General features: G+C 37.3%; 3 protein-coding genes and 1 long non-coding RNA gene across 4 annotated transcripts in view; 2 read left to right on the top strand and 2 right to left on the bottom strand.

The window, feature by feature from the left end:
- Positions 1 to 446: 446 nt before the first annotated feature.
- LOC108097842 (accessory gland protein Acp29AB-like) lies at positions 447 to 1,378 on the bottom strand. Its single transcript, XM_017200372.2, has one exon. The coding sequence runs from the start codon at positions 1,347 to 1,349 to the stop codon at positions 567 to 569; it is 783 nt and encodes a 260-aa protein (XP_017055861.2). The 5' UTR covers positions 1,350 to 1,378; the 3' UTR covers positions 447 to 566.
- A 1,893-nt stretch (positions 1,379 to 3,271) lies between these two features.
- On the top strand, positions 3,272 to 3,554 carry LOC122320816. The gene is made up of 2 exons (XR_006245854.1): positions 3,272 to 3,332; positions 3,391 to 3,554. It is a non-coding gene; the product is annotated as an uncharacterized LOC122320816 (long non-coding RNA).
- A 3,222-nt stretch (positions 3,555 to 6,776) lies between these two features.
- The window catches only part of LOC108095488, a 33,250-nt gene continuing 14,826 nt past the window's right edge, over positions 6,777 to 25,200 (top strand). The window contains 1 exon segment of the mRNA XM_043209322.1: positions 6,777 to 7,216. Within this exon segment, the coding sequence (XP_043065257.1) occupies positions 7,173 to 7,216 (44 nt within the window). The 5' untranslated portion in view covers positions 6,777 to 7,172.
- On the bottom strand, positions 19,242 to 23,684 carry LOC122320815 (aldehyde dehydrogenase, mitochondrial-like). Its single transcript, XM_043209323.1, is given in 5 exon segments — positions 19,242 to 19,944; positions 19,946 to 20,713; positions 21,225 to 21,321; positions 21,391 to 21,539; positions 23,455 to 23,684. Coding segments are annotated over 5 exon segments (1,563 nt in total). The 5' UTR covers positions 23,578 to 23,684; the 3' UTR covers positions 19,242 to 19,518.

The following is a 25,200-nucleotide window of genomic DNA, read 5'->3' as shown; positions in this document are numbered from 1 at the left end:
TGTACCGCGTGTACCGGCTGCTAGTATATATATAAATAATGGAAAAAATTGATAGCGTCGTTGTTTTTTACCCACCAGTATGAATTTCAGAACATCAAGTTTTTTAACTACCCTTGAATGGAAATAAAATTATAAAAGCGTTGTCTTTCATCACAAGATCATGATTTTTGTACTATAGAGTAACAAATCTCGAATTTTAAATTAAATTTCATAAAAATCAGACGACTATAGCCATCATATAGCTGTCATATTTCATATGAACAATCGTCGAATATATATATGCTCGACATTTGATGAATGCAAGGGTATAGAGTAAAAGCTCTGGTTCGCCGGTGCTAGCTTCCTTTCTTGTTGTTTTTAGATTTTTTGAGTTAAACCGTTTTTGTTTTTCCGCTTTTAAATGCATTGTTTAAGATATTAGTCAAGCTAAAAAATCAAAAAGAATTTATACATTTAAAACTGATTTATTATTCACAGTTCTTTCTGTTCATTGCTCCCTAAACCCAAAAGTTTCTTTGTTTTCTAATAAGAAATTCATATCGCAAACATAATAAATGTATCGATTCTCATTGGTCACTTTGGCAAATAAAAGAGAATTCATCATAACAGTTATGACTCCACATTAGCACGTTGTTGAAGGCTGCACAGATAAAAACGTTGGTCCTCGGATGAAATTTATGCCATTTAGTGTATGGTGGAGGTTTCCCGGTGCGAGTGGAAATAAGCGTCTTTATATTGGCCAGTGAGGTGATGTCGAACCAATATGGACGGGTAGAATCGATTAACTTGAATTCCTTCTCGTCGTTGATTGTAGCCAGGTATCCACCCATTTGACGACATCTGTGAAACGCATCAAACCAATTTACTGAAAGATTCTTTTCCAAGTAGAAGTATCTCGAGCCAATCTTTTCAAACAGTTTTGATCGCGTCTGTGAAACTTTTTGCGAAGGTTTTGGCTCAACTACTGCCTTTTGAGTCAACGCAATTTCCCGTAGCTCCTGAAGTAGGATTTCCGTTTTCTTCTGTAGCGCCTGTAGTTGGCCTTCCATCTCGTCCTTCATTTTGTTTATTTTCGGTTTTATGACTCCCTTTTGAGACTCCATAACGTCCTTTAGCGTCTGTTGTTGGAGTTCCGTATTCACCTGTAGCGCCTGTAGTTGGCCTTCCAACTCTGCCTTCAGTTTGTCTATTTTCGCATGAGTTTCTGCCTGATTTTCCGATGTGTATCCGAACCACTTTTGCTGATTCGTGGCAATCTCATGAACTGAGCATTTCTCCTGGTTTTTGGCCTGGCTTCCCCACAGTCCGCAAACGGTGAAGAGCCATAAAAAATAGGAGTACCTTCGCATATTGAGTGTGTAAATCCTGTAAGACCCAATCTTCGTAACTAACTGCTTCTCGGTTTGTTAAAGCCCCTTTATATGTGATATGCCGCAACAAATTCAGTTTGCAAAAAAATAATGAAAATACGCTTGACCGAAACTTTATCAACGTATCTTAAATATGTTAAAGGCCACTAAATTAAACACGCTGACACGGTTTGAGTTTTTCAGAAAACTATATTTCTTTTTCTGGTGTTTGGCTTTTTAGGAAAATAGTTTTTAAGATTCTTTGGCCCATCGCTATCAAAGCGGGATATTTATTTATGATCCCCGCATAGAAAATCTTGAGGCGATTTCAGAATTTTTTTTGTCTGAAGTTAACTGTGTTCTTTGATTTTCATACATTTTTATATTAGTTCACGAAACTGTGGTCAAGATTTTAACTCTGGAAACTTTTGTTTGAAACTGATAAATAATGCATTTTAAGGCAGGCAGTCGCAAACAATAAAATCAATCCGGGTTTTTGTCGTTTGGCTGCATTTTGCCTGCAAGCAAACAAGTCGCGTAGAGTTTTTCTTCTCATTTTCGAAGTTTCTTGCAGTCAATTTTATATATCTGGAATTGGGAATACAGAATACAAGAATAGAAACCAAAGAAATTAAACTAAAAACCTCAAAATATTACGACTGGCTTATATTTGTTAAAATTATTATTTACTCATCGCTTTTTAAGCTTGCTTGTTAAATGTGTTTTTATTTGTTTTATTTTTTATAGTTTCGAAAAAAGGCGAAAAATTAAAAAATGCCTCTACTGCGAAATTTCTACGGCTAACTAACCCTTTTTTTGATGTTTTTTGTAGTCTTTCGTCACCCCCAACACAAAAAAATACACCCCCATCTCCGTTGCAAAATTTTTTTAATTTTGTAAGACTGTGTTATCAAAACAAAAAAAAAAGGAAAGAACGAGCAGAATATTTATATTCATATCGTACAGATATATGTACCTATATGCACCTAGTCTCATATGTCACGTTGACAAATAAATCGGCGAGTATAAAAACATTCTTGAACTTCAATTTTTTTTTGTACAGTTGCACACAACTAAAATTTTTGATACCCGGTTCATTGACATCCCAATTCAAGTACTGTGGACGCTCTCCGGTGCGAGTGGAAAGAAACGTGCGGGGTTTGGCCAATGAGTGGATATCCAACCACATTGGGTCTACAACGCCTTCAAGCCGGTTGGCGACCTGCTCTACTTCCTTCTCATTGATGAATGTTGCCAAGTAACCACCGATTTGACGACATGAGTTAAAGGCTTCAAACCAACTTTCTCTACGGTTCTTTTCAATGTAGAAGTACCTTGAGCCTATCTTTTCGAAAAACGAGTATGGAGGTTTCAGTTCAGTTTGTGGTTTTTCACACTTCACAGTGTCGAGAAGCGTCTGATATTGGGATTCTATTTTCTTCTGCAGCGCTTTCAGTTGGCCTTCGATATCTTCCTTCGTTCTGTCAATTTTATGTTGTTGGATATCTATTTTCACCTGTAGCGCCTGTAGTTGACCTTTCATCTCTTTCTTCAGTTCGTCTATTTTTGCATGCGTTGTAACCTGATTTGCCGCTACGTTTATGAACCACTGTTGCTGGTGCGTGGAAATCTGTTCAAGTAAGCACGACTCCTCGTTTTGAGCTTGGGTTCCCCACAGTCCGCAAACGATGAAGAGCCATACAAAATAGGAGTACCTCCGCATATTGAGTGTGTAAATCCTGTAAGACTTAATCTTCGTAACTAACTGCATTCCGGTTTGTTACAGCTCTTAAATATGTGATAAGCCATAACGGATTCAGTTTGCAAAGGAGTAATGAAAATATGCGTGACCGAAACCTTATTAACATGTGTAAATGCCACCAAATGAAGGTCGAGTTTTTCAGGAAACTGAATTTATTTTGTGCTAAAGAGTTTTCTTTGGGAGTGCGGAGTGCACAGCAACCTTTGTGGACAAGTCTTTAAGTGATTACAATATTTTAGAAACAAATGATGCACTCAAAACTCACTTGTTTTTTTATAGAGAATATTTTATTGCTCAAGCCTGATGCACACGCGCATGGAGCTCCTTCAATAATGCAAGTGAAATTGAATTTTCAGCAGACAATTGGACAACATTTCTATAGTTTTTATATTCTAATTATCAATTTAATGGATTTTTCATAAAAAATGCGAACTTATAGTAAATACTGGCATGTATATGTATGAATTCTCTTCATTCTTACTTCTGCAAATTTACCCAAATTCATTCCGCTCCCTGCTTTCGGGGCTTACTTGGCGTATGCGTTATTTCTGTCGGGCTCTTCTGCTGCCACCACTCCCGACTTGATTTCACAAAGTGATACGATGAGTTGCGTCGTTCGTCAAAAGATGGGTCTCCTAAATTTAAAAATGTTGAGGCTGTCTTATAGTGTTTCTTAGATGATTAATGGAACCAACACATTTTCTCGACACATTTGTCTTTAGAATTAAAGTCAAAGAGTTTTCATTTACTATGTGACTTGCAATCAATTTCATATACATTTCTTGAATTGGGAATACAGAGTGCAAGAATAGAAACGAAGTAATTTTAACTAAAAACTTTAACTTTTTTATAACCATAATGGATGACAAATTAAAATAAAATATTAAGAAGCCAGTCGTTATTTGTTATAATTATTATTTACTCATTGCTTTTTAAGCTTGGTTGTTAAATGTGTTTTATTCATCGCCTGGTAATTCAATTTTAAATACACATTCTTTGTCCACTTGTAAGCCTTTATAATAGTTTACGAACAAAAGGTTTGCAATCGATTAGTAATTTAACTCTTGCAAGAGTATTCGGCGGTTTAAAGATTGAAAATAATCTTAAAGTTGTAGGTTTTTTTTCGATATCAGGAGAAGGATATCCCCCTTCTTTGCAGAATTTTCTTTCCTCCTTGCTGCTCTTGGTTGGCACTTGGCTCGGGTTGTTTCCGCCCTGGACAATTGGACAAATGGACAATGGCTGGGCCGACCTTGTCCGCAGTACGTTTCCCGCGTCGTCGAAGGAGTCCGCCACTTGGCCATTGATTTTCGCCATCATCGCCAGTTTCGTTGGCCCCTTCCGACTCTAATTTACAAGTAAAACGCGACTCGATTTATGGGTCTGTGTGTGTTGCCATTTGCTGCACTCTTCATTTGCACATTATTTCGCTGCAGCGAAAGGGAAACGTTTTGTTTGACCCAAAACTTTCTCTATTTAGTTTTTCCGTAGTTTTGTTTCCAGCAAAACTATTCCTTTCGCCTTCCCATTTTGGAATGAATTTGCTACTGGTGCTGATTTTTTTTTTAAGACCGATGTGGGCAGCATTGTTTTGGATTTTTCCCTTTTCTGCAGGCACTAACTGACTCTCGTTATCTAATTTGGACTCCAACTCGAAGTCAGCGTTATCCACGTCCATGTTCATTGCTTCATTTTAGTCTGGTTATACCCATTACTCGAAGAGCAAAACGATATCCTGTAAACCAAATGATTTTCAAAAAATAAATAACGAGCAGAACATTTAAATTGATATCGCACAAATTAATGTATCTAGTCTCATAAGTCACTTTGGCAAATAATTAGGTGTTCCTCAAAACAACTGTCAATTTGCATTTTCCCGAGGTAGATTTCTCCACAATTTTTGTAACGCGGTTCCCCGTCATGCCAGCTAAAGTATGGTGGCACACCCCGGTGTGAGTGGAAAGAATCGTGCCGTTTTTGGCCAATGAGTGGATATCCAACCAAAATGAACCCCCTTCATCAATCCGGTTTCCGACATTCCGTCGTTCCATGTCATCGTTGATTGTAGCCAGATAACCACCGACTTAACGACATTTGTTAAAGGCAGTAAGCCAATTAACTCGATCTTGCTTTTCAATGTAGAAGTACCTCAAGCCCATCTTTTCAATGTCGTGAAGCGCCTGAAGTTGGAATTATATTTTCATAGGGAGCGCTTTTAGTTGGCCTTCCTTCATTCTGTTTGTATTCGATTGTTGGATTTCTGTATTAACCTGTAGCACCTGTAGTTGGCCTTCCATCTCTTCCTTCAGTCTGTCTATTTTTGCATGACTCTCAGCCTGATTTGCCGCTGTGTATCTGAACCACTGTTACTGGTGGTTGGCAATCTGATCAATCAAAGCTGGCTCCTGGTTTTGAGCCTGGTTTCCCCACAGTCCGCAAACAGTGAAGAGCCATAAAAAGTAAAAGTACCTCAACATGTTTAAGACCTGCGAGACCCAATCTTCGTAACTAACTGCATTCCGGTTTGTTACAGCTCTTAAATACGGGATAAACCTCTACAAATTTTATTTGCAACGAAATATTGAAAACGTGCATGACTGAAACTTTATCAACATATTTATATCAACAGCAAAACTTTTTAGACTCAAATGGCCGGCACCTAAAACTCCTTTCTTTGCTCTACAGAGTGTTACCTATAGTGTTATGTGTGTTTTTAGTTTTTTTTATTTTAACAGCTCTTATTCAACAGATGGGCTGATGTGGCGTATGAGTGACGTTGCGTTTATTCAATTAAAAGTGTATTTTCATGTAACGCAAACTTTTAATGCATTCAGGCCATTATTTCTTCTTGTTTATATAAGTTAAATTGAATTTTCAGCGGACAATTGGACAACATTCCTATAGCTAACAGTTTTTAAATTATTATTATCGATTTAAAGGAATTTTTATACAATTGTAAATGTGCGTCTTTACAAAGTATGATTATTTTATCTTGTGAATATATGTTTAGGTTTGAATTCTAACTAGTCTATGTTATTCTGTATAAGTTTAAAAGTCCTATTTTACCAGCCCAAACACTCAGATTTATTGATTGTTTGGCAATACCAAGAAAGCTATAAATCCCATATAACCAAATTCACTCCGCTTTCTGCCTTAGGAGATTACTTGGTTTTAGTTTTTGTCAGCAGAAATGATATCCTACTTTTAAAGGTGATAATAATATCTCGAGAATTGACAACTGAATTAGAAACTTTCAACCAAATGTGTACTCAAAGTAAAACTTTTTGAATACACAACAAAGTCAACCAGTTGTCAACCACCTTGCAATTTAAATTCCAATTAAACTTTAACTCGGATAGCACTTGCGTTGAAGAAATACTTGGGAAATTCCCTCCACTAAAATATCTAATTAAATTTGTCTTTGTCAAAGGGAAATAGTTTCGACAGTGGCGCACTTTTGCGCAACTGGGATTTGCCTTAAGTATTTGCATACACATAAATTGTAACTTATATATTATATATGCATGAAAATTTTAGCTTAAGGGCGCACAGCGCATTACTGCACAGATATTAACCCAATCTTGGTATGCATATTACTCGACTAAAATCCTTGGAATCCATTTTGTTTCCTTTTTATTTTCAGTCAAAGGACAAACGAGACGCCGAGGGCCAAATGTAAAAAAAGACGATGGAGGGAAGAGATAGGCGAAGCTGAAACCATAAACCCAAAGCCAAAGCCGAAATCCAAATGCAAGTGCAAAACAAACTCAGCTGCGAGTGCTGAAGAACCACAAAATATAAATAAAAAAAAAAATAAGGAGGAAGTGCAACCTGCGCCCAAGCCTAATTAAAAAGTATTTCACAGCGGCTGCAGATTGCTCATACGCCGTGTGGACCGCGAGTGCCTGAGTGTTCGTATTTGTGAGCTTCTCGTGAAATAATAAGGTTGCAACTCGTGAAAGCAAGTAGAGGGATATCGAAATCTTTGTTCAACCTGCTGGAGGGCCGTCCCAGAATTAGTTTGGCATGCGGCTGCTGTTGCCACAACTGTTGCATGCAACATGGATGGCGAAAATCGGATTATACTCAATGTGGGCGGAATAAGGTGAGTTATAAAGTCAATATGGCAAACTAACTATGTAATTAAAATTGTAAATATATATTAAAAATTAAGCCAAATTAATATTGCAGAGGATATTATTAACTTTCAACTAAAATGTTATATATAAAATCAGATCAAATTGATAAAATATAAAAGAATCTACTGAAAGTATTGGTCGATAAATTTCGTAGATATCTTGCTGGCAGTTGGCTTTAAGTTTTCGTGCTTCTGCCGCAATAGTTGGGGTTATTGTTTGTGTTTGTCCTAGGCATTGCCAAATCACGTAGCACTTCCTGTTGATTTAATATATTTGCCATATTTGTGTAGCTGTAGACACACACTATCCAATTTTGCTCACATGGGCTATCGACATTGTATTTTTTTTTGTTGGACAGGATATTGGGCCAGGATAGCTCCGTGTATTTCCGTCATTATTTGGGCATTGTTGTGATTACGCCTGGCAAAACAATGGAAGCGATACGGGGCCCTTTATCCTTGCCAACAATATGAAAAGGAAAACATAAGAAAAACAAAATAGAACTAGTGAAATTGTTCACAGTTTGTGTTACAGCCGGAAATGTTGGCTCTTGCCTGTGAGTGTGGTTCACTTTCCGTCAGAGTTTCTGTATTTGTACTTTCATGTAAATAACTGTGTGCTGGCTTTGAGTTGTAAGCTCCATTATCAGCATCGTCATCGGGCCATAATCATCATCAACATCATCAACATCATCAACATCATCATGATCATCATCATTCTCGTGTGTGGCTGTGCTTTTTTTTTTTTGGGGATATACGAAATCCCCTTCGACTTGGGGCCCTTGTCTGCTCGAGCGCACTTTTCTGGCTGAGAGCATTTATCCAGCTGCAGATTTTCGTGCCTAGTTAATAATTTATGATTTCGTTAATGGGCAATGTGAGAAGGGGCGATTAAGAGAAAATTCCCATGATATTTTTCGGTTGCTCTTTTGGGGATTTTATTTCGAGTTATATGCAAAAAATAATTAAAAACATAAATCTTTCCGTTTTTGAGGTAACTTTAAATGTTTTTAATTGCATATAATATATAAAATATATTTAGTCAGTTTTTCTGACCACTGAGAACCGTACAAAGCCTGTTAATTTTATTGCTGGCAACATATTTTGCCCGCTCGGTTAACCGCACTTTGCAAAATTAACAACTCAATTGTAATTGCATCATCATCGTATAAATTCTATCTTGCTTTGTTTTTTTTTCCACAAACCGCAGCAATGACCACAAAAAAGGGAAAATAAAATATCAACTGAAAGTAGAAAATTGTGGGAAATGCATTCTTGCGTTGGTGGGCCAGCCATTTTCAAATCCACCACGTCCATAAAGCAATGCCATTAAATTGACACATTTTCTTAACAAAAAATAAAATATTGTGGTACACAAAGAATCACTTGAATGTGGCGTCATCGGGCGGTTTGTGGGTGTAACACTACAAATAATTACTGCACTTATATAAGCATTTAATTTAAATCATAATAAAGCTGAGAGAAAAACTAATGGAATAATTATATTTAGTGCTTGTATTTTGAATATTTCTGTTATTGATTCAAGTTTTTCCCTGTAAGCAAAAGAAATGTTTAAAATGAAAACCATAACATTTGAAAGTATCTAGATTTGCTGCAGGTCTTTTCAGTAAATATTTTATTGTAATTAGTAGTTTAAGTAATTTGAAATATATATGTTTTTGAATAATATTTTTTGTCAGTGAGTAGCTGCTACGAAAACCGCTCGTTACTTTTGCACTAATACATATAGTTATACATACATATATATATATAAATAAATCTCCTACGGACATTTGCCATCTAAATGGATGAAAGCTTCGGTTTCAGTTTCGCTTAAAGGTCTGTGGACTGCAATGGGGGCGAAATGGATCCAGAACGGGGAAGTTGGGGCGTTGTAATATGTCACACTACTCGAATGCTTGTTTAAGACCCGCCTGTGTGTGGGTGTGGGTGTATGTGTGTGTGTGTGCGTCGGTATCCTTCTAGACTACACACTTTTGTAGCATACTTATGCGGGCCATTGCTGGCTGACTGGCATCACGCTGTCAGCTCGCCGACGTTTTTAGCACAAATAATACATGCACAGACACACAAGCCTTGTTCGCATGAGCATTAATTTTTTTTTTTTCTTTTTTTAAATTATTTTTTTTTTTTTTTTTTTTTTTTTTTTTTTTTTTTTTTTTTTTTTTTTTTAAATTTTTTTTTTTTTTTTTTTTTTTTTTTTTTTTAATTTTTTATTTTTTTTTTTTTTAATTTTTATTTTTTTTATTGTTTTTTTTTTTTTCTTTCCCAAGTACTTTTTTTTTTTAGGGGTTCGGTGGGGGTAAAAAAAAAAAAACCCTTTTTAATAAAAATAAAAAAAAATTTTTTTTTTTTTTTTTTTTTTCTTTTTTTTGAAAAAAGGATTTTTTTAAATTATTTTTTTTTTTTTATTATTTTTTTTTTTTTTTAATCAATTTTTTTTTTTTTTTTTTTAATTTTTTTTTTTTTTTAAAAAAAAAAAAATTTTTTTTAAATTTTTTTTTTTTTTTTAAATATTTTTTTTTTTTTTAAAAAACCCCCCTTTATTTTTTTTTGTTTTATGTGTTTTTTTTTTCCCATTTTCTCCTCCTCAAATAATTTCTTTTTTTAAAAAATTCCTTTTCGATTTTTTTTTTTTTTTTTTTTTTTTTTTTTTTTCCCTCCCCCCCCCCCTATTCCTTTCTTTTTTTTTTTTTTTTTTTTTTCTTCTTTTTTTTAAAATTTTTTTTTAAAAATTTTTTTTTTTTTTTTTTTTAAAAAAAAATTTTATTTTTTTTTTTTTTTTTTGTTTTGGAAAAGGTTTATAACCCCTTAAATAGAATACATTGCAGTGCGAGTACATTTCGCTGTAAGTTGTTTGCTATTTTACTAAGTTTCCCATTCAATCCGAAAGTCGTCGCCTTTAAGGTGACTCCAAGAAAATGCGCTTAAAATACCTACTTGTGGCCCAAACAGACGGAAAAGCAGGTTAAGTTCTGTTAGCTTGTGCAAAACATGTGAAAATCCGTTCATTGTTCTGAACATTTTCAGGGAGAATGACACATGATTCGTACTATATACTAGTAGTCCTTAGTCTATATTCAATGTAATGTGTGCACAAATTACATTTGCAAACATATTTCAAATTGAATCCAATTAGTGATGGTATTCAAGTAGAGCGTTTAGCCTTACCAATTTTACACATCAATTGACTAGTTGATTACGGTTCAAAATCACAAAGGCAAATGCTTCTTACGTTGCGCATTTCAATTATGGCAAATAACAATTTAATAAATGCATTTACTGTGCAAATAAAATGTAGGTAATTGTAATAATCATTTGAGTGCCCCAAATTTAAAAAAAAAAACAATAATTCCGTTTGTAATACTAGCGAATACAAAAATTAAATTTAAATTTAATTAGAATAAACATGCAACACATTTCCATTTTTGATTACAGCTTTCATAATATTATAATGGAATGATGGGTAAAATAAAATAATGTTTAAAATTAATCAGCATATTATTATTTAAAGGGTTTGCATTTCTTTAATTTTGAAACTAAATAGCTTAACCAAAATAAAAAGCTTTATTGAGCACTTTTACAATATAAATTTTATGCATTTCGTCAAGTTTTTTTGAATGAGTTACTTAATCAGCAGCATATTGATATTTAAAATGTTTGCATTTCTTTAATTTCGAAACTAAATAAGCTTACATACAAATTGCAATCCACATACACTTTTTTTATCATGACCAAGATGAAAAGCTTTTTATTCAGCACTGTAATAATATAAATTATATATATTTCGTCAAGTTCCCTTTGGTATTGGGATGCGTCATGATTATCATTGTGATTACGCGGCGTTTTTCGCCATAAAAAAAGAGCAGGGAGCTGAGATGAGCAAATATTGTAGGGGCAATGGCTTGGGAATTGGTCGGTTTAAGGACGGGCGACTTTCAGATCCTGCTGCTCATCAACGCAGACAATTGCGCACTGATTGTATCTTTGATTCACGCACACACTCCCAGGCACACACAAACCTACACACATTGGCAATAAAGCTGCCACTGTGGTTGCCTTTCACCACAAATACATTATACTTAGTGCCGCTGGTTGTTTGTTTGTGATGCTGCGTATTTCCGCTGCCATTTTCTCCACGCCATTGTTGGGGCTTTCCCCTGCTTTCTCCGCATTCTCCTGCTTTCTCTGCTCTCTCTGCCCGCGGTGCCCTCTTAACTCTCACGCCATTGTGTGCGAATTAAACGAAATGGCTAATGAAAAGTTTAACAGTCAATAAATAAGGCGAGCTGCGACATCAACAATCACGAGCTCTGCTCTTCTCGTCATAAAAGGAGATGAATGCTGATTCCCTTCTATTCAATTGTATCTTTAAATCTTTAATTTGCTTATTACGTTCATTAAAGCTGTTTGGCTAAGGATTTTTGTTGCAATAATAGAATTAAATTTATGCACACTTAAAAGTAATATAATTTGTAAAAATACATTAATTTTTGTATTATTTAAGTGATGATAAAAAATATTTAAAGTTGATTATTGACTCATAAAAACAAACTTGATTTTATCTGCAAACTTTCATAATTTTTTATTCCATTTTATTTTGCAATCTTAAATGCAAAAAAAGGTCACGCTTTATTTATGAACAATTATTTCATATAATTGGCAAATAAACTCAGACATTGTCTTGTCTGAACTGCCTTTAATTGCCATTGAATTCTGCGCCATCCATTGTCCTTCTCCTGCAAAGCGGAACAAATAAGTGGGAGGACGCCGTGGAGAATGACAAATTACTGACAAGCATTCTGCGGCATTTGCTGCAGCACAAGAAAAAAGAAAGCTAACACCCAAAGAAGAATGAAAAAAAGTTCGAAAAGAATAAGTGAAAGCAGAAGTAAATGCAAATGCTCGTGCCGGTTTCGCTGCTCAAGTAGCCGCTTAGAGGCAAGTGCCAAAGACAATGGCCCAAAGCGAGTCCTCCCGCCTCACACACACACACACACTCGCACCTACACTCACACAGAAAGACAAAGGACCCGCCAGCGAGGAAAGCGGGAATAGCTGGAAAAGCTGACAAAACCACAGCCAACAAGGAGAACAACAATTTAAAACCAACAGCTACGCGTTTTCTGACAGAAGAAGAATGAAGACAACAAAAAAATGTTGAAGTAGCGACTTTAAATGCTTCTCGTACTGTGTTTTGTTTTTGTTTAAATAGCCAAGTTAAGGGACGTGGCTGGGCGGAAATAGCAAAGTAATAAATAAATTTCCTGCTCTTTTGCTGTTTTATGTTTGGACCGCTTTATTGCGGCTTCGTCTGCAGCGCCTAACGCTTCATTAACTTTTTGGCTTTTAATAAACTTCGGCCAGACCCGAATTTCCGCCTTCCGCCCAATCATCTCCCACCCCCTTTAACCCCTATCCTGTCCCTCCACCGAACTGTTGTTGTCACTCAGTCAGGCGTTCATCGAGGTCTCTTCTGTCTGCCGGGGCCACAAAATTGGAAAACATTTTTGGTTTTTTTGTTTGTTTTGTTGTTCCTTTTTTTAGAAACTTCAGCAGAAAAAAGGGCCGTAAAATAAATAAACACTGAAAATGAAACGAAAACGAATACCAGCTATGGCCTGAAAAAATAAAAGCCGCGAAAAAATTGGCCCCTCTTTAACCCTTTTGGGTGTCGAGGTGTGAGATTTAGTGACACTTTAGCTGGCGGCTATTTTTCGAGGCCCAGGCGCATTAAAAGAAGTTTCCCTCAATGTGGGTCATAAAGACTTAAGTCTTATACAAATAAAAACACATAAAACAATTTTAAATGCTTAAGTTAGAATTGACTTCATAAATAAAGGACAATTTTTTTTTGCCTAATACTTATTTTTGAAGTTCTCGTGTTCTAAACGCAATAATATTCATATTTATTCAATAACAATATTGCCCGAATTGATTTATAAGAATCAATTGAAAAGATTTAATTAACTGTAAAGTCCATCAAAACATAAACTAAAACTTTATTCTTTAGTTAAGCTTTTGACGTATAATTTAAAACGCAAACCAACTGCTCCCATTTAATTTGTCCAACTTTCATTTGAGAGATCCAGCCATCTCAAAGTTCTAAAAGTTGTGGTATATGTTTGCTTTTAGTTTAAAAAACTCTATAAACTAGCTGCATATGACTGAATTCAGTGCCTCAATTCAACAACTAACAAAGAAAAAGAAACCTTCTCAACTCATGGGTTAACTTTTCTGCTCGTGAATTTGTGTGTGCGTGTGCTCGAGTGCGTTGAATGGTGTGTTTATATGCGGCTCAAAAAAAAGGGAACAGAACCACAAAATCATATTGTAAGCCTTGTCAGTTGGCTCACGCTTGCAAACACACAATGCTACACAGGAACAAAAAATAGACTTTAAATATGAATATTTTATAAATAAAAAAATATTATTCTCTTTTCAATAACCAAAAGTTATAAAAAGATTTTGTTTATTTAATTTTCATTTAAAAATCATAAAATATTCCCAATAAAATGTATGAATTTTAAAATACTCATTGTGAAAAGAACATTGTTTTGTTAGGAGTTTTAACAACTTTGTGGCATTTTTGAGTAACCTAAAAAGTTTGTTGGCATGAAAACTCAAAATTGAAATTATCAACATTTTTTCTCCGTGAAAACATGCGAGTATCTCTAGCTATTTCTATGCGTCCTTGTGCAAGGGCTTCCGCTTCCTTTCCCCGCCGCGTGTGCGTGTGTTATTTTAACAGCAATTTTAATGAAGCGCGAAACCGTTGAAATACAATTTGTAAAGCTGAGGGTCTGAGGATAAGGATGTGGATGCCGGGGGGATACGGGGGGGTTGGTTGACAGGAAAAACAAACTCAGAAATACTTGGCAAAATGGTAGAGGGACGGCAGAGGGGGGGAGGGGGAATATCTGTTTTGGGCCAGGTCTTTTTCTGCCTCTGGTAACGCCAAATAAAAATGGCTCGGCAAACGCGTTTTGGCTCACGACGCCTGTGTTACTTTGTGACTCGCGAACGCGTTTTGTTCGCAAGTTTGTGCGAGTTAATTAAAAAGGGTTTTAGAATCAGCGCACAAAGGTCCTTTCTGGGGATGGAGACTCAGTTGCCAAAGGAGCAAGTCTTCATATATTTCAATGTAATTTCGCCTAGGTCATGGGGGGCATTAGAAGTTATAGCTAAATTTGTTTCGTCGGCAGTCCCTCATAAAGAACGCTAGGGTGTTGCTTTATCTTCAATTGTGAGTAAAAGCCTCTTTAAGCTTTTCAGAAATATTTCTACGCATTTTATTAGACGGAGGAAAGTAAGACATTTTAATGGCGTTTTGTTACTGTGATTAAACGAGATATGACAACAGAATGAAGATAAAATGGGGAAATATAATTATGTTATGACACTTGGTGTCTAGAAAGTACTAAATTATTTTTTTAAAATAGCATAGAATTTAGCTGAGAAGAATAAAATGTACGATATAATTTGGAAACATTTTAGAATATTTACGCTCATGCAAAACTTAAATGGCATTTACGTCATAAAACGTTTTTATGTCTACATAAAAGTTTGGGAATGAGTAACGGTTTTCCACATTTGTTAAATAAGTTGTAAAGTACAACAGAATTTTAGTCAAGCTTTAACGTTAACTATATACACTTTTGTGGATTCTAAGTGGTTTCTGCTTGTACTTTGCAACAAAAAGTGTAATTCCTTTGAAGCTGCATAGTTTGCTGTTGGCTTAGTGTTCCAACCAAGCGACATTTTTCTTCCACGTTATCGCTCATTTTTGCCTCCTTTAAAAGCCCGAGCGTTGTTTGCCTTGTGTTGGCCATGTTTGCCGTTTTTAGCGTCTAGTGCATCGCGGCTGCCTGAGCAAATATTTGAGCAAGTTAATAGCCAAGAGCGATGGCGATGCGATGCAATGCCTGGCAACTCATCAACCTCGCCAGCGTCTGCGTCTGGCTTTTGTGGCGCCTCCGGCATCCCCGAAACGCTTCCAGTGGAGGTGGCCCAGATGGGGCATACGTATTTGGAGGCGGGAGACCCATCATCCCATCAATGGCTCTTCTCACGCCAATGCGCAATACACTTCCACTTTATGCACATTTCCGGACTAGCGCGGCCCAGAAAAAATTGGTGACGGGGCCGCGGGAAAAGCGAACAGGCCAGAAGGCATTTCTCCTGTTTTCCGACAATCAGATACCTGTTATTAAGGTACACCTTTTACATAATAAAACATATAAATTGTTTAATATTATAAAAGTATAAAATTAACAAGTTTTGTGGCTTTTGAACCCGAAGTTTTGGTTGGTTTTGTTTCAACAAAAAAAGTATTTCTGCATTAAATTGTAATTGTGTTTATTGCATGACACATCTGCCAAATGCCTAAGTATTAAAAAGTAATTGAATATATAATAATATAATACATCTAGGTAAAAAATAATACTTGGGTTTACATTGAAATGGATAAGATTGTAAAATCGATTGTCCATTTTACTTAATATATTCATTACATTAATATAAAAAAAAAATATCTTCTCGAAATAAATTTGGTATGCATTCAGGCAAGAAAACTTTCTATAAAAATTTAAGTTTTTTAACTGGAAAATAATTTCCCATTGCTTCTTGTTACCGTGAAATCGGAGTAACACCCCTCGATTTTGATTTACAGGGTGGACTGATGTTGCCGCTTTCGTGTGCGACATGTGTAACTGGGGGCGTGGCCGAGGGGGCGGACACGGAAATGCCATTGCATTCGGCAAACAACAAAGGGCCCGCAACAGTCGGCGAGTTCTAAGAAGCAGACGAGAACGCTGTCGAGCGGGAGGATGATGTATGGGAACGTTTCCATTTGAAGTGGCATCAAAGCCATCATCGTTTTCACTTTTGTTGCTGCACTTTTTGCCACCGTTCCCGCTGTTGTTGCAACAGAATGTTGTTGCAGGTTGTTGCAGGACTGCCAAGTTCCACCTTATTGACTGCAACAGCATTTTTGCGCATTTTCAGGCTGTTGGCGTTGATGGCGTGAAAATCGATGGCATCTGCGGCGACCAAATCCAACAAATGCGGGTTATGTTGCATTTTTTAATCACTGGCTTGATTTGGCCAGCGGTTGAGCTCAATTAAAGAGCTTAAAATAAAGTAATCGATATTGACACAGACGTTTGAAAGTTATTTTTGACTAACCATTGGGCATTGATGTCCTGAATTTAAAATAAATATTGCATAGTTAGTCCTTTGCATTTTTAGTTTTAAATTCAATATATTTGCTATCAAATATCTAGAGAAATTCTAGAAAGTGATTTGGGTTTAGGTAAGGTTTATTTTGTTTCAATGATTATCATTCATTAAACAAATACATCCTGTGAGAAAAGAATCTTTTATGTGCTTACAATTTTTGATACTTTGAAATTTTAATAATCAAAATCCACTTTTGACTTGACTTTTTCACACGAGTCATTCTTCCTTTCAAATCGGATTTTAACGCGCGGTTTTCCTCTTTTCCCACTGTACTTAAATCGCATTACGGCCATAAAACGAGGATGTGTATGTGAAAGCATTTAGCCTGCTTAACGGAGGTAATAGGCCAACGACGAACGGAAATCGCAGGACTAAAGGGAGGAGTGGAGGGGAGTGGTAGGGAAGGGGAGGGAGGGGGACTATATGCTGACACATCTGCTCTGAAACTGGATCGTAGGCACTTTATTGGGTTAAGTGCGCTGCAGTTGCGTGAGTGTGTTGAACCCAATTTGATTTTTTCACTTATGGGTACTTGCGTTTTCCCCAGCGTTTCCCCTAGCGATTTTTCAACGCACTTATGGCGAAATCATCGTTGCATAATTTCGGGCTGAGGGAATTTGGGTTGCCTTATCTGCCATTAGAAATTTGAAATTTTGATCTGGGTTACACTGCTAATCCATTGTTAAGCCTTTTGTTTGCCCTTCCCCCTGATTGTACTTTCCCTCCTTTTGTTGCCTCAAACTTTTTTCTTTATTTGCTGTGTTGGCTTATCTGCACCGTGTCCATGGCCATTTTCCGGCTAATGATCAAAGTGCTGGCATCTCTTCGTTGTCCCAATGGGAGTAGTTACATTTTCTTCTGATTTCGCCGCCTCTTCGTTCCCTTTTTTTTTTTTTTTTTGGCAACCTTCGGACATAACAATGTAATCGAGTGTAGACACTGCGATAAAGTTGAATTGCCTGGCTGGAAAAAGTGACTGCAAATTGGCCAACGTGGCGGATACTTGCTATTTTGGGCTTCTCCTCTGCCTTTTTTTTGGGGTGGGCAGCAAATTCTGAGTTATAGTTTTGGCGTTGCCGGATAATTAAAGTATGGCTGGCAGTTTATAAAATTTCTGGCTGAGCATTAAGTCCGGTGAAAAATGATTTTCAATTATGCTTCGGAACAGCCGAGCCTGAACTAAGAACTACAACGCTCGAGCGCACCTGTGCACGCGCCTCAATGCGCACGGCTGCGCTTTTGGCAATCATCATTTCTTTCTCCATTTTATCCCCTCCCCAACCCCCCTTTTTTCCCTGCCCCCACCCCCTTTATCACCCCACCAGCTGAGGTCCTGTTAGCCGCCTGTTTTCGACTTGGCCACCTGCCATTTGGGGTATTAAAATTGCCCATGGATCATTTGCAATTTTAACAGTTTTTCCAGACTCTCTGCGTTCTGCTTTTTGTTCGCATGTAATTTTCATTTTTTTGTCCGGTGTGTATGAATGGTTGCCATGAAGCGAAAATCAATTTCAAATAACTGGCATCAAAAAACAACGCCGAAATGCTGAATATAGGAGGTGATATAAAATAATTGCGTATACGCCATGGTTGACTTAGTTATTTTTGTTCGACTGAAAATGGCATACAAAAGTAAAATTTTGGTTTCGCACAAGGTAGCACTTCATGGTATATTCAAACTGGTATAAAATATTAAAGCTCATAAAGCATGAAAGATTAATATAGTTTTATAGTTCAGTAGAAACTCGATTTTCACAGGTTTATAAATAAAATGTCCAAAAATTGAATTGAAATATACAAGCTGTAGTAAAATAATTATACTAATAAATAATACAAGGCTCGAGAATTTATAAATTAGACTCGTAAAATTCGGTGCGAAAATGAGATTTAAATATTCAAATGTCAGCACTTTTCCATCTTTGTAAGTGCCATCTGGGATGTCAGCCGGTAAATAAAACAAATAGCCATTTGCACTTTGGCCTTTGGTCATCGTGAAAATTGAAATACAAATTTTAAATAAATTGCATACAAATGCGCTTATTCAATTTCGAAAACAACAAAGTAAAAAATAAGAGAAAAAGTCCTCCACTAACCGCAAAGCACTTGACACGCTCAGCTGCTGTCCAATCTAATGGACAACTTTCCTCTTTTTGTCCTGATGTCGGATGAAAGACGACCTGCTGTGTTTGTATTTGAGTGCCAGTGTATCCTATATGTGTGACTAAGTCCTTTTGCTATGCAGACACACACATACTAGCACACGAGCTAAAACCAAACGATGGAAAATGCCAATAAATGCAAATAAATGTAAGCTTATTTCCAGTAGATGGGAAAGCTAGTTTGCCGAGCTCCGTGTCCTGGCTGCTCACTTTTCCATTTGCTTTTGGGCTCTATGATAAGCCAATCAATGTTTCGTGCAGTGTAAGCTGTGAGGAAGTATCTCGGCGTTTGTTTGCTTTGTCTTGGTGTTGTGGGATAAGCAAAATAATGACATTCAGTTCAGAGTGCGCCATAAACAAAGCCAAGAATCTATCGGCAAACATTGGGATCACCCATAAAACACAAAACTACACAAAGGAACATGAGATGAGAAATGGGGAAATAACTATTAATTTGCCATCCAAGATTTCGGAAATTCTTTGCCTTTTGTTAAGGCTGCACTGAGTTTGTCAGATTTCATAATTTTAATTGATTTACCGCCGCCCAGCTTCAAGTGACCTGTAGTTCAGAATTAATAAATGCAAATATCGAAGCCTTTTATTTAAAAACTACAAATTTCTCAAAAGCTTTATTTCAAAATGGAGATGTACACTTAAACTGAGTTAACCGAATGGAAAGAATACAGAAACTGGCCGTAGACAGGGATATCCAACAGACGTATCTATACTTATGTGCATATAGAGATGTAGATCGTAGATGTAAAGCAGTAGATTATCGCCAAAGTTTAGAGTTTCTAAACGCGGCTAACCATTTTTAGCTTCCCTCTTGGAGGAAATAGGAGCTCCTTCTTAGGAGTTCTTCGCGGGAACCTTGACGATGACGCTCTTGACCTCCGTGTAGTTGGACAGGGCGTATTCGCCGTTTTCGCGTCCATGTCCGGACATCTTGTAGCCACCGAATGGAGCCTGGGCAGCGAGGGCATTGTAGGTGTTAACCCAAACGGTTCCGGCACGCAGACCACCCACAATGTAGTTGGCCTTGTCCAGATCCTTGGTGAAAACGGCGGCGGCCAATCCGTAATCCGAGTTGTTGGCCCGCTCGATGACCTCATCCAGTTTCTTGAAACGGATCAACTGCTGGACGGGTCCGAAGATCTCCTCCTTGGCAATGGTCATGTTATCCTCAACGTTGGCAAACACAGTTGGCTGGACAAAGTATCCGGGAAGACCCTCAGGACGACTGCCACCGGCGACCAACTTGGCGCCCTGCTTCTTGGCCGGTTTGAATAAGGCCAAGGATCTTCTCCATCTGCTCCTCGTTCACCTGGGGACCCTGCTCGGTGTTCAAATCGAAGGGATTGCCCACGGTGCGCTTCTTGGCACGCTCTGCACTACGCTCCACGAACTCATCGTAGATCTTGTCCTCCACAAAGGTGCGAGATCCCGCACAGCAGCACTGACCCATGTTGAAGAACAGACCAAAGTGGGCCGTCTCCACGGCGTAATCCAAATCGGAGTCGGCCAAAATAATGTTAGGCGACTTGCCACCCAACTCCAGGGTGACTCGCTTGAGGTTGGTGTTGCCCGAAGCCAGTTGGATGAGCTTGCCCACATCGGTGGAGCCAGTGAAGGCCACCTTGTCCACATCACTGTGGTTGGCCAAAGCAGCCCCAGCTCCTCCAAATCCGGGCACCACATTGACCACACCCTCTGGGAAGCCAGCCTCCTTTACCAGCTGAGCAATGTACAGAGCAGTCAAACTGGTCTGCTCCGCGGGCTTCAGGACAATGGTGTTGCCGGTGGCCAGAGCAGGACCCAGTTTCCAGGCCATCATCAGGATGGGGAAGTTCCAGGGGATGATCTGACCGCAAACACCCACGGGCTCGTGGCGGGTGTAGGTGAAGAAGTCCCCGTCCATGGGAATGGTCTTGCCGTGGGTCTTGTCAGCCCATCCGGCGAAGTAGCGCAGGTTCTTGATGGCAGTGGGCAGGTCCACGTTGTAGGACATGCTGTAGGGTTTGCCATTGTCCAGGGTCTCCAAACTCTGCAAGAAAAAAAGGCGGGGTTAATTAAATATAAAAAAGAAATCTTTAAATATATATTTAATTAAACAAAATTGAAGCAAATATTTATCAATTGAAAAAGTTTAAAGGTTAATCAACTGTTTGGTTTTCTACTCAAAGTGAATCTTATTTCTGTAAATTTACTTGCAAATTCAATAAATGGGAAAGTTAAAGGTGAGTGCAGATTCGATAATTAATAAACAAGAACTAAAATAAAATCTTTTAGAAATACTATGTTAGTGAAAATATATGTTATATTGGCTAGATACTTTTTAACTATTACGTAAACTTCGATATTTACTATAATTTTTATAAAAACAATAAGAAACGTAAAAGAGAATTGATTAGAAAAGTTAAATCAGTGAGACTCAGATAAAACACTTTAAGTCTACTGCCCGAACCGGCACGCAAGGGCTGTAACTAAATTTAGCATGTCCCTCTAAGTAAATTGCGTGTCATATCATGTCTGACTTAATAGCTCTTGATACTTACGGCCAGGTAGACCTGATCGCGCTCGATGAGATCAGCCAGGCGGTAGAGCAGACGACCGCGTTCGGAGGCATCCATACGACGCCATGGAGATCCCAACCTGGGGGTCACAGATAAAATATAAGTCGTAAATAAAATATATTAATTGAAATCTGAACTGCACACTCACTTGAACGCACTGCGGGCAGCTTTCACGGCAATATCGATATCTTCCTTATCTCCAGCCTGGATTTCGGCGATGGTCTGCTCTGTGGTTGGGTTTATGGTGCCGAAAGTTTTGCCCGACTTGCTCTTGTGCCACTCATTGTTGATAAACAGCTGCAATAAAATGATTTCGATTAGTATAATTTCCATAATCTCGCATATTGAATTTGTTTAATTTTACACAGTTTTGTTGGAGTGTCAAACAGGCCGCACCTTTATATGATAAGCCCTCGACTGCTGTTATTTGTTATTATTAGCTTCATGTTCGTGTTTTTTTCTCAATCGCAATCGTCTGATTGTTCGGTTAGCATGTGTATCTGACAATCCCCCAACCCGTGTAATCTGAAACGTTTACCGGCTAACTGATTAGAATTGAAATGAAGTGAGCTCTCGACCCCTCACGTCATCCCAAGTCGGTTCTCTATATGTTTATGTTTGACTAATTTTTATTTTTTTGCATACATCTACATTTGTATTTCACAACATGCTTGCGAATATAAAACTTTCCGCCAGACATAAATATAGCGACCAAGGCACGTGTATTCAATTTTTGGGGGTCTGGCTAGACGATCCAACTGGTTGATGGGGAGCTCGGACCTTATAAAGTGTGCCATGTTATCTATGTTCACAGCAAAGACCCACACAAATAATCGAGCTACTAGTGATAAGAAGTGGAAACTGCCAATGGCAACAAATACTATTAGATGAATGAACCAGATAGGAAAGTTTATTAAGCGGGTGGGAAGGTGGGGTGATTTTTCAAATTATTATGGCTGATTTTTGGATTGGCCGTATTCGTGGGCGTTATAAAGATGGAAAAAAACGATGCTTAAATTAGTATTTAAGATATGTTCTGTTTTGGAGTTTAAGAAATATATTAAATGCAAATTAATTTTAAATTGTATGATTTTTCATTGTTTTATTATACAGATGATTAAATCGGATCAATTGAGAGTTTTCCTTATTAACTTCAATTTTTAACTTTACTAAATACAAGAAATAAACGGGTTAGAAGTTATCCAATTACAATTGTCTAAAATCTCGAACATCAAATTATTAAGTTTGCTAAATAGTACATAATTCAATTTCTACATATATGAGGAAATGCATATGTGGGCAAGTCAAAGCTTTTATTTTAATTTTATTTATGGCTTGATTGCATTTATTTCGATTTAAATTTTAAAGATTTTGTCGTCTCACAGAAACTTGTGTGTACAATATTTTCACATCGTTGGGCTCACAACCAAATGCTCCAATTCCATGGGATTTCTTGGCACATCTGGCCACAAAAAAAGCCATTTGGCTCACTTGCAAACCGCAAACCTCTCTCAATTAAATCCAACAAACGCTCGTTCTAATTGGTGACACTAAAGATAACAGATAGTGATTGCAAATTCGTTGAACTTATGCAAATTTCCCTACGGACAAAAGAAGAAACCGCAAAGCGAAGAGAATAATAAAGAAAGAGAGAATTTGCGGCAAACAAATTAGTTTTTATGACGTAACAAAGAGAATGGCAAACAACGAAAATCAGAAGCAAAAACAAAAATGAACGCGTGTGGCAAAAACAACTACAGCCGGCGATTTTGTTGTTGTTTTTTTTTTCGCTTTTTGGATATCTATTTTTTAGTCGCCGGTCTTTCGATTCGCTCAGGCAGCCTAATCCCCTGCAATCCCCTACAGCTGCCGATAAACATTTGGTGTACGTGATCTGAATGCCGTGAGGTTTGCTTTTCGATGAATTGCCAATTTTTTTTTTCCTTTTTCGGTTTAACACAAATGAGGAAACCTAAACTGGAAATCCTAAAAACTTGATTTCGCATATGTAGGGCATTTGAGGAGGGGCTTCGAGCGATAACAGCTGCAGTTCCCCGTCTCAAGGTCAACTAAAAAACACGTTTAATGCTTTCTTTCTTTTCCGCCGAGTTAATTCTTCCGATTGCGATTGCGATAATAACTTCTACAATTTATGACTGTTTTCACTTTTATTTGGATTTAGATATGGAGTTTAAATAGGACTTGGACTTACCCCGGTGTAAAGGACATCGGGCGTGGTCTGTGGCTGTGGAAGGGCGGAGTAGTTGGCCACCGCAGCTGCGAAGTTCTTGGTTTGAGCTCGCAGCAGAGCACCGGTCTTCAAAACGCGCAGCATTTTGATCTTGTTTTACTTTCCGGATAAAAAAATAGGGGAGACTGTCGAGAACGCAAAACTAGAACTGCGTCGTTAATTGTTAGCTACTCAGCAGTCGTCGGGCAACTGAGGCGATGTTGTCGCGTTGCCGCTCGCGAAAGCTACGGAGGAATTTTCAAGAGCCCCGCCAGTGATGACAGATGTAGGCCCCACCAAACAACAAAGCCATAAATAGCTGAATTCGCCACTCTTTTAGACTCAATTTATCATCAAGCTTAAAACTAGTTTATTTAAAACAAAAATAAATATCTTGTTTAAAATCAAAATCTTAATGTACTATACTGCTGGTAACTTTGTTGTCACTTTCCGATACCAATAATTAATATACGTAGATCATATTCTTTGCCATTTTTTAAAAGCTCTTGCAAATTATTTATTGAAATACAGCATATTAAATTGTTCATCCCCAAAGGAATATTATGTTATATTATTATAGTTACATTACGATCAGCACAAAAAAAAAAAAGAATTACGTTTTTATATCTATATATGTATCAAAATGTAAATAAAAAGGTCGAGTAGCTAACTTGCCAACACCGATAGCTCCTGATAATGGCCGAGTGAGATGGAACTAAAGATAGCTACCTAACAATCTCTTGGCTCAGGAGAACCAGAAAGAGAAAGAAAACAATAAAAAGGAGATTAAAAAACTGAAACTAAAAATACTTCCATTAATTGCATTTGCATGTGGCGTCTGTTTTGTATGCGTGAGTGGAATTATTTAAACATTGTTTATCAAATTGAAATGCTCTTAGGAGAACTGTGGCTCTTTGGCTAGATTAGTTTGGCAAGCTAACCGGTAGAAACTATCATACGATTTCACATAAAAATAAAACATTCTAGAAACTCATGTTTTTCGTTCAGAGTGACTTGCTATTTTGTAGTGAATATGCGAACTTATTTGCTCAGAATTTCGTGACAAGTGGAAATTCATTTCAAATCGAGAAAAACAAAAACGACTGCAAGCTTATCAGCGGGGGGGGGGGGGGGGTTTTTGGCGCCCCCCCCCCCCCCAAAACCACATTTTTTTTTTTTTTTTTTTAACCCCCCCCCCTTTTTTTATTTTAAATTTAAAATTTTTTTTTTCGGCCCCCCCCACCGAAAAATTTTTTTTCCGCCCCCCCAAATTTTTTTCTGCGCCCGCCCCTGCTTATCAGCTTTAATAAAAACCAATAAAGCAGTATACAAAAACACTTAAGAATGCCTTTAACCACAGAAAGATTCCACAGAATATATCACAAATTCATCTTATTGCTCTAACCATTTTAATAAAAATGTAATGAGAAATGCCTACCCTTGTTTGTGTAAATTTCATTGAATGAAGTCAAAAAGCATTAGTGAAATGTCCGATTTCAGCATTTGCGTTTTAATTGATCGTTACTTTGATGTTTGTTTGGCCGCTCCACTCAATCATTTTGCCGGCTCTTCAACATTTTTCATCCCTTCTCTTACCACTCGCATAATACAAATTGTTTTAGCATACTTTCCGGCTGTCGGCCATATTACAAGCACGAGATTGATGGGCCAAAAGAGGACGAAATTTATTTCAACATAATTCATTAAATACGATTTAGGCCAATTTGT

Source organism: Drosophila ficusphila, unplaced genomic scaffold, assembly GCF_018152265.1.
Source record: "Drosophila ficusphila isolate 14025-0441.05 unplaced genomic scaffold, ASM1815226v1 contig_820, whole genome shotgun sequence".
NCBI lineage: Eukaryota > Metazoa > Arthropoda > Insecta > Diptera > Drosophilidae > Drosophila > Drosophila ficusphila.
Note: the sequence above shows the minus strand (reverse complement) of the source record. Positions and strands in the feature narration are given on the sequence as shown.

What these genes read in the sequence shown, in the direction of transcription:
- LOC108097842 (XM_017200372.2), bottom strand. Translation starts at nt 1,349, where the DNA reads ATGCGAAGGTACTCCTATTTTTTATGGCTCTTCACCGTTTGCGGACTG.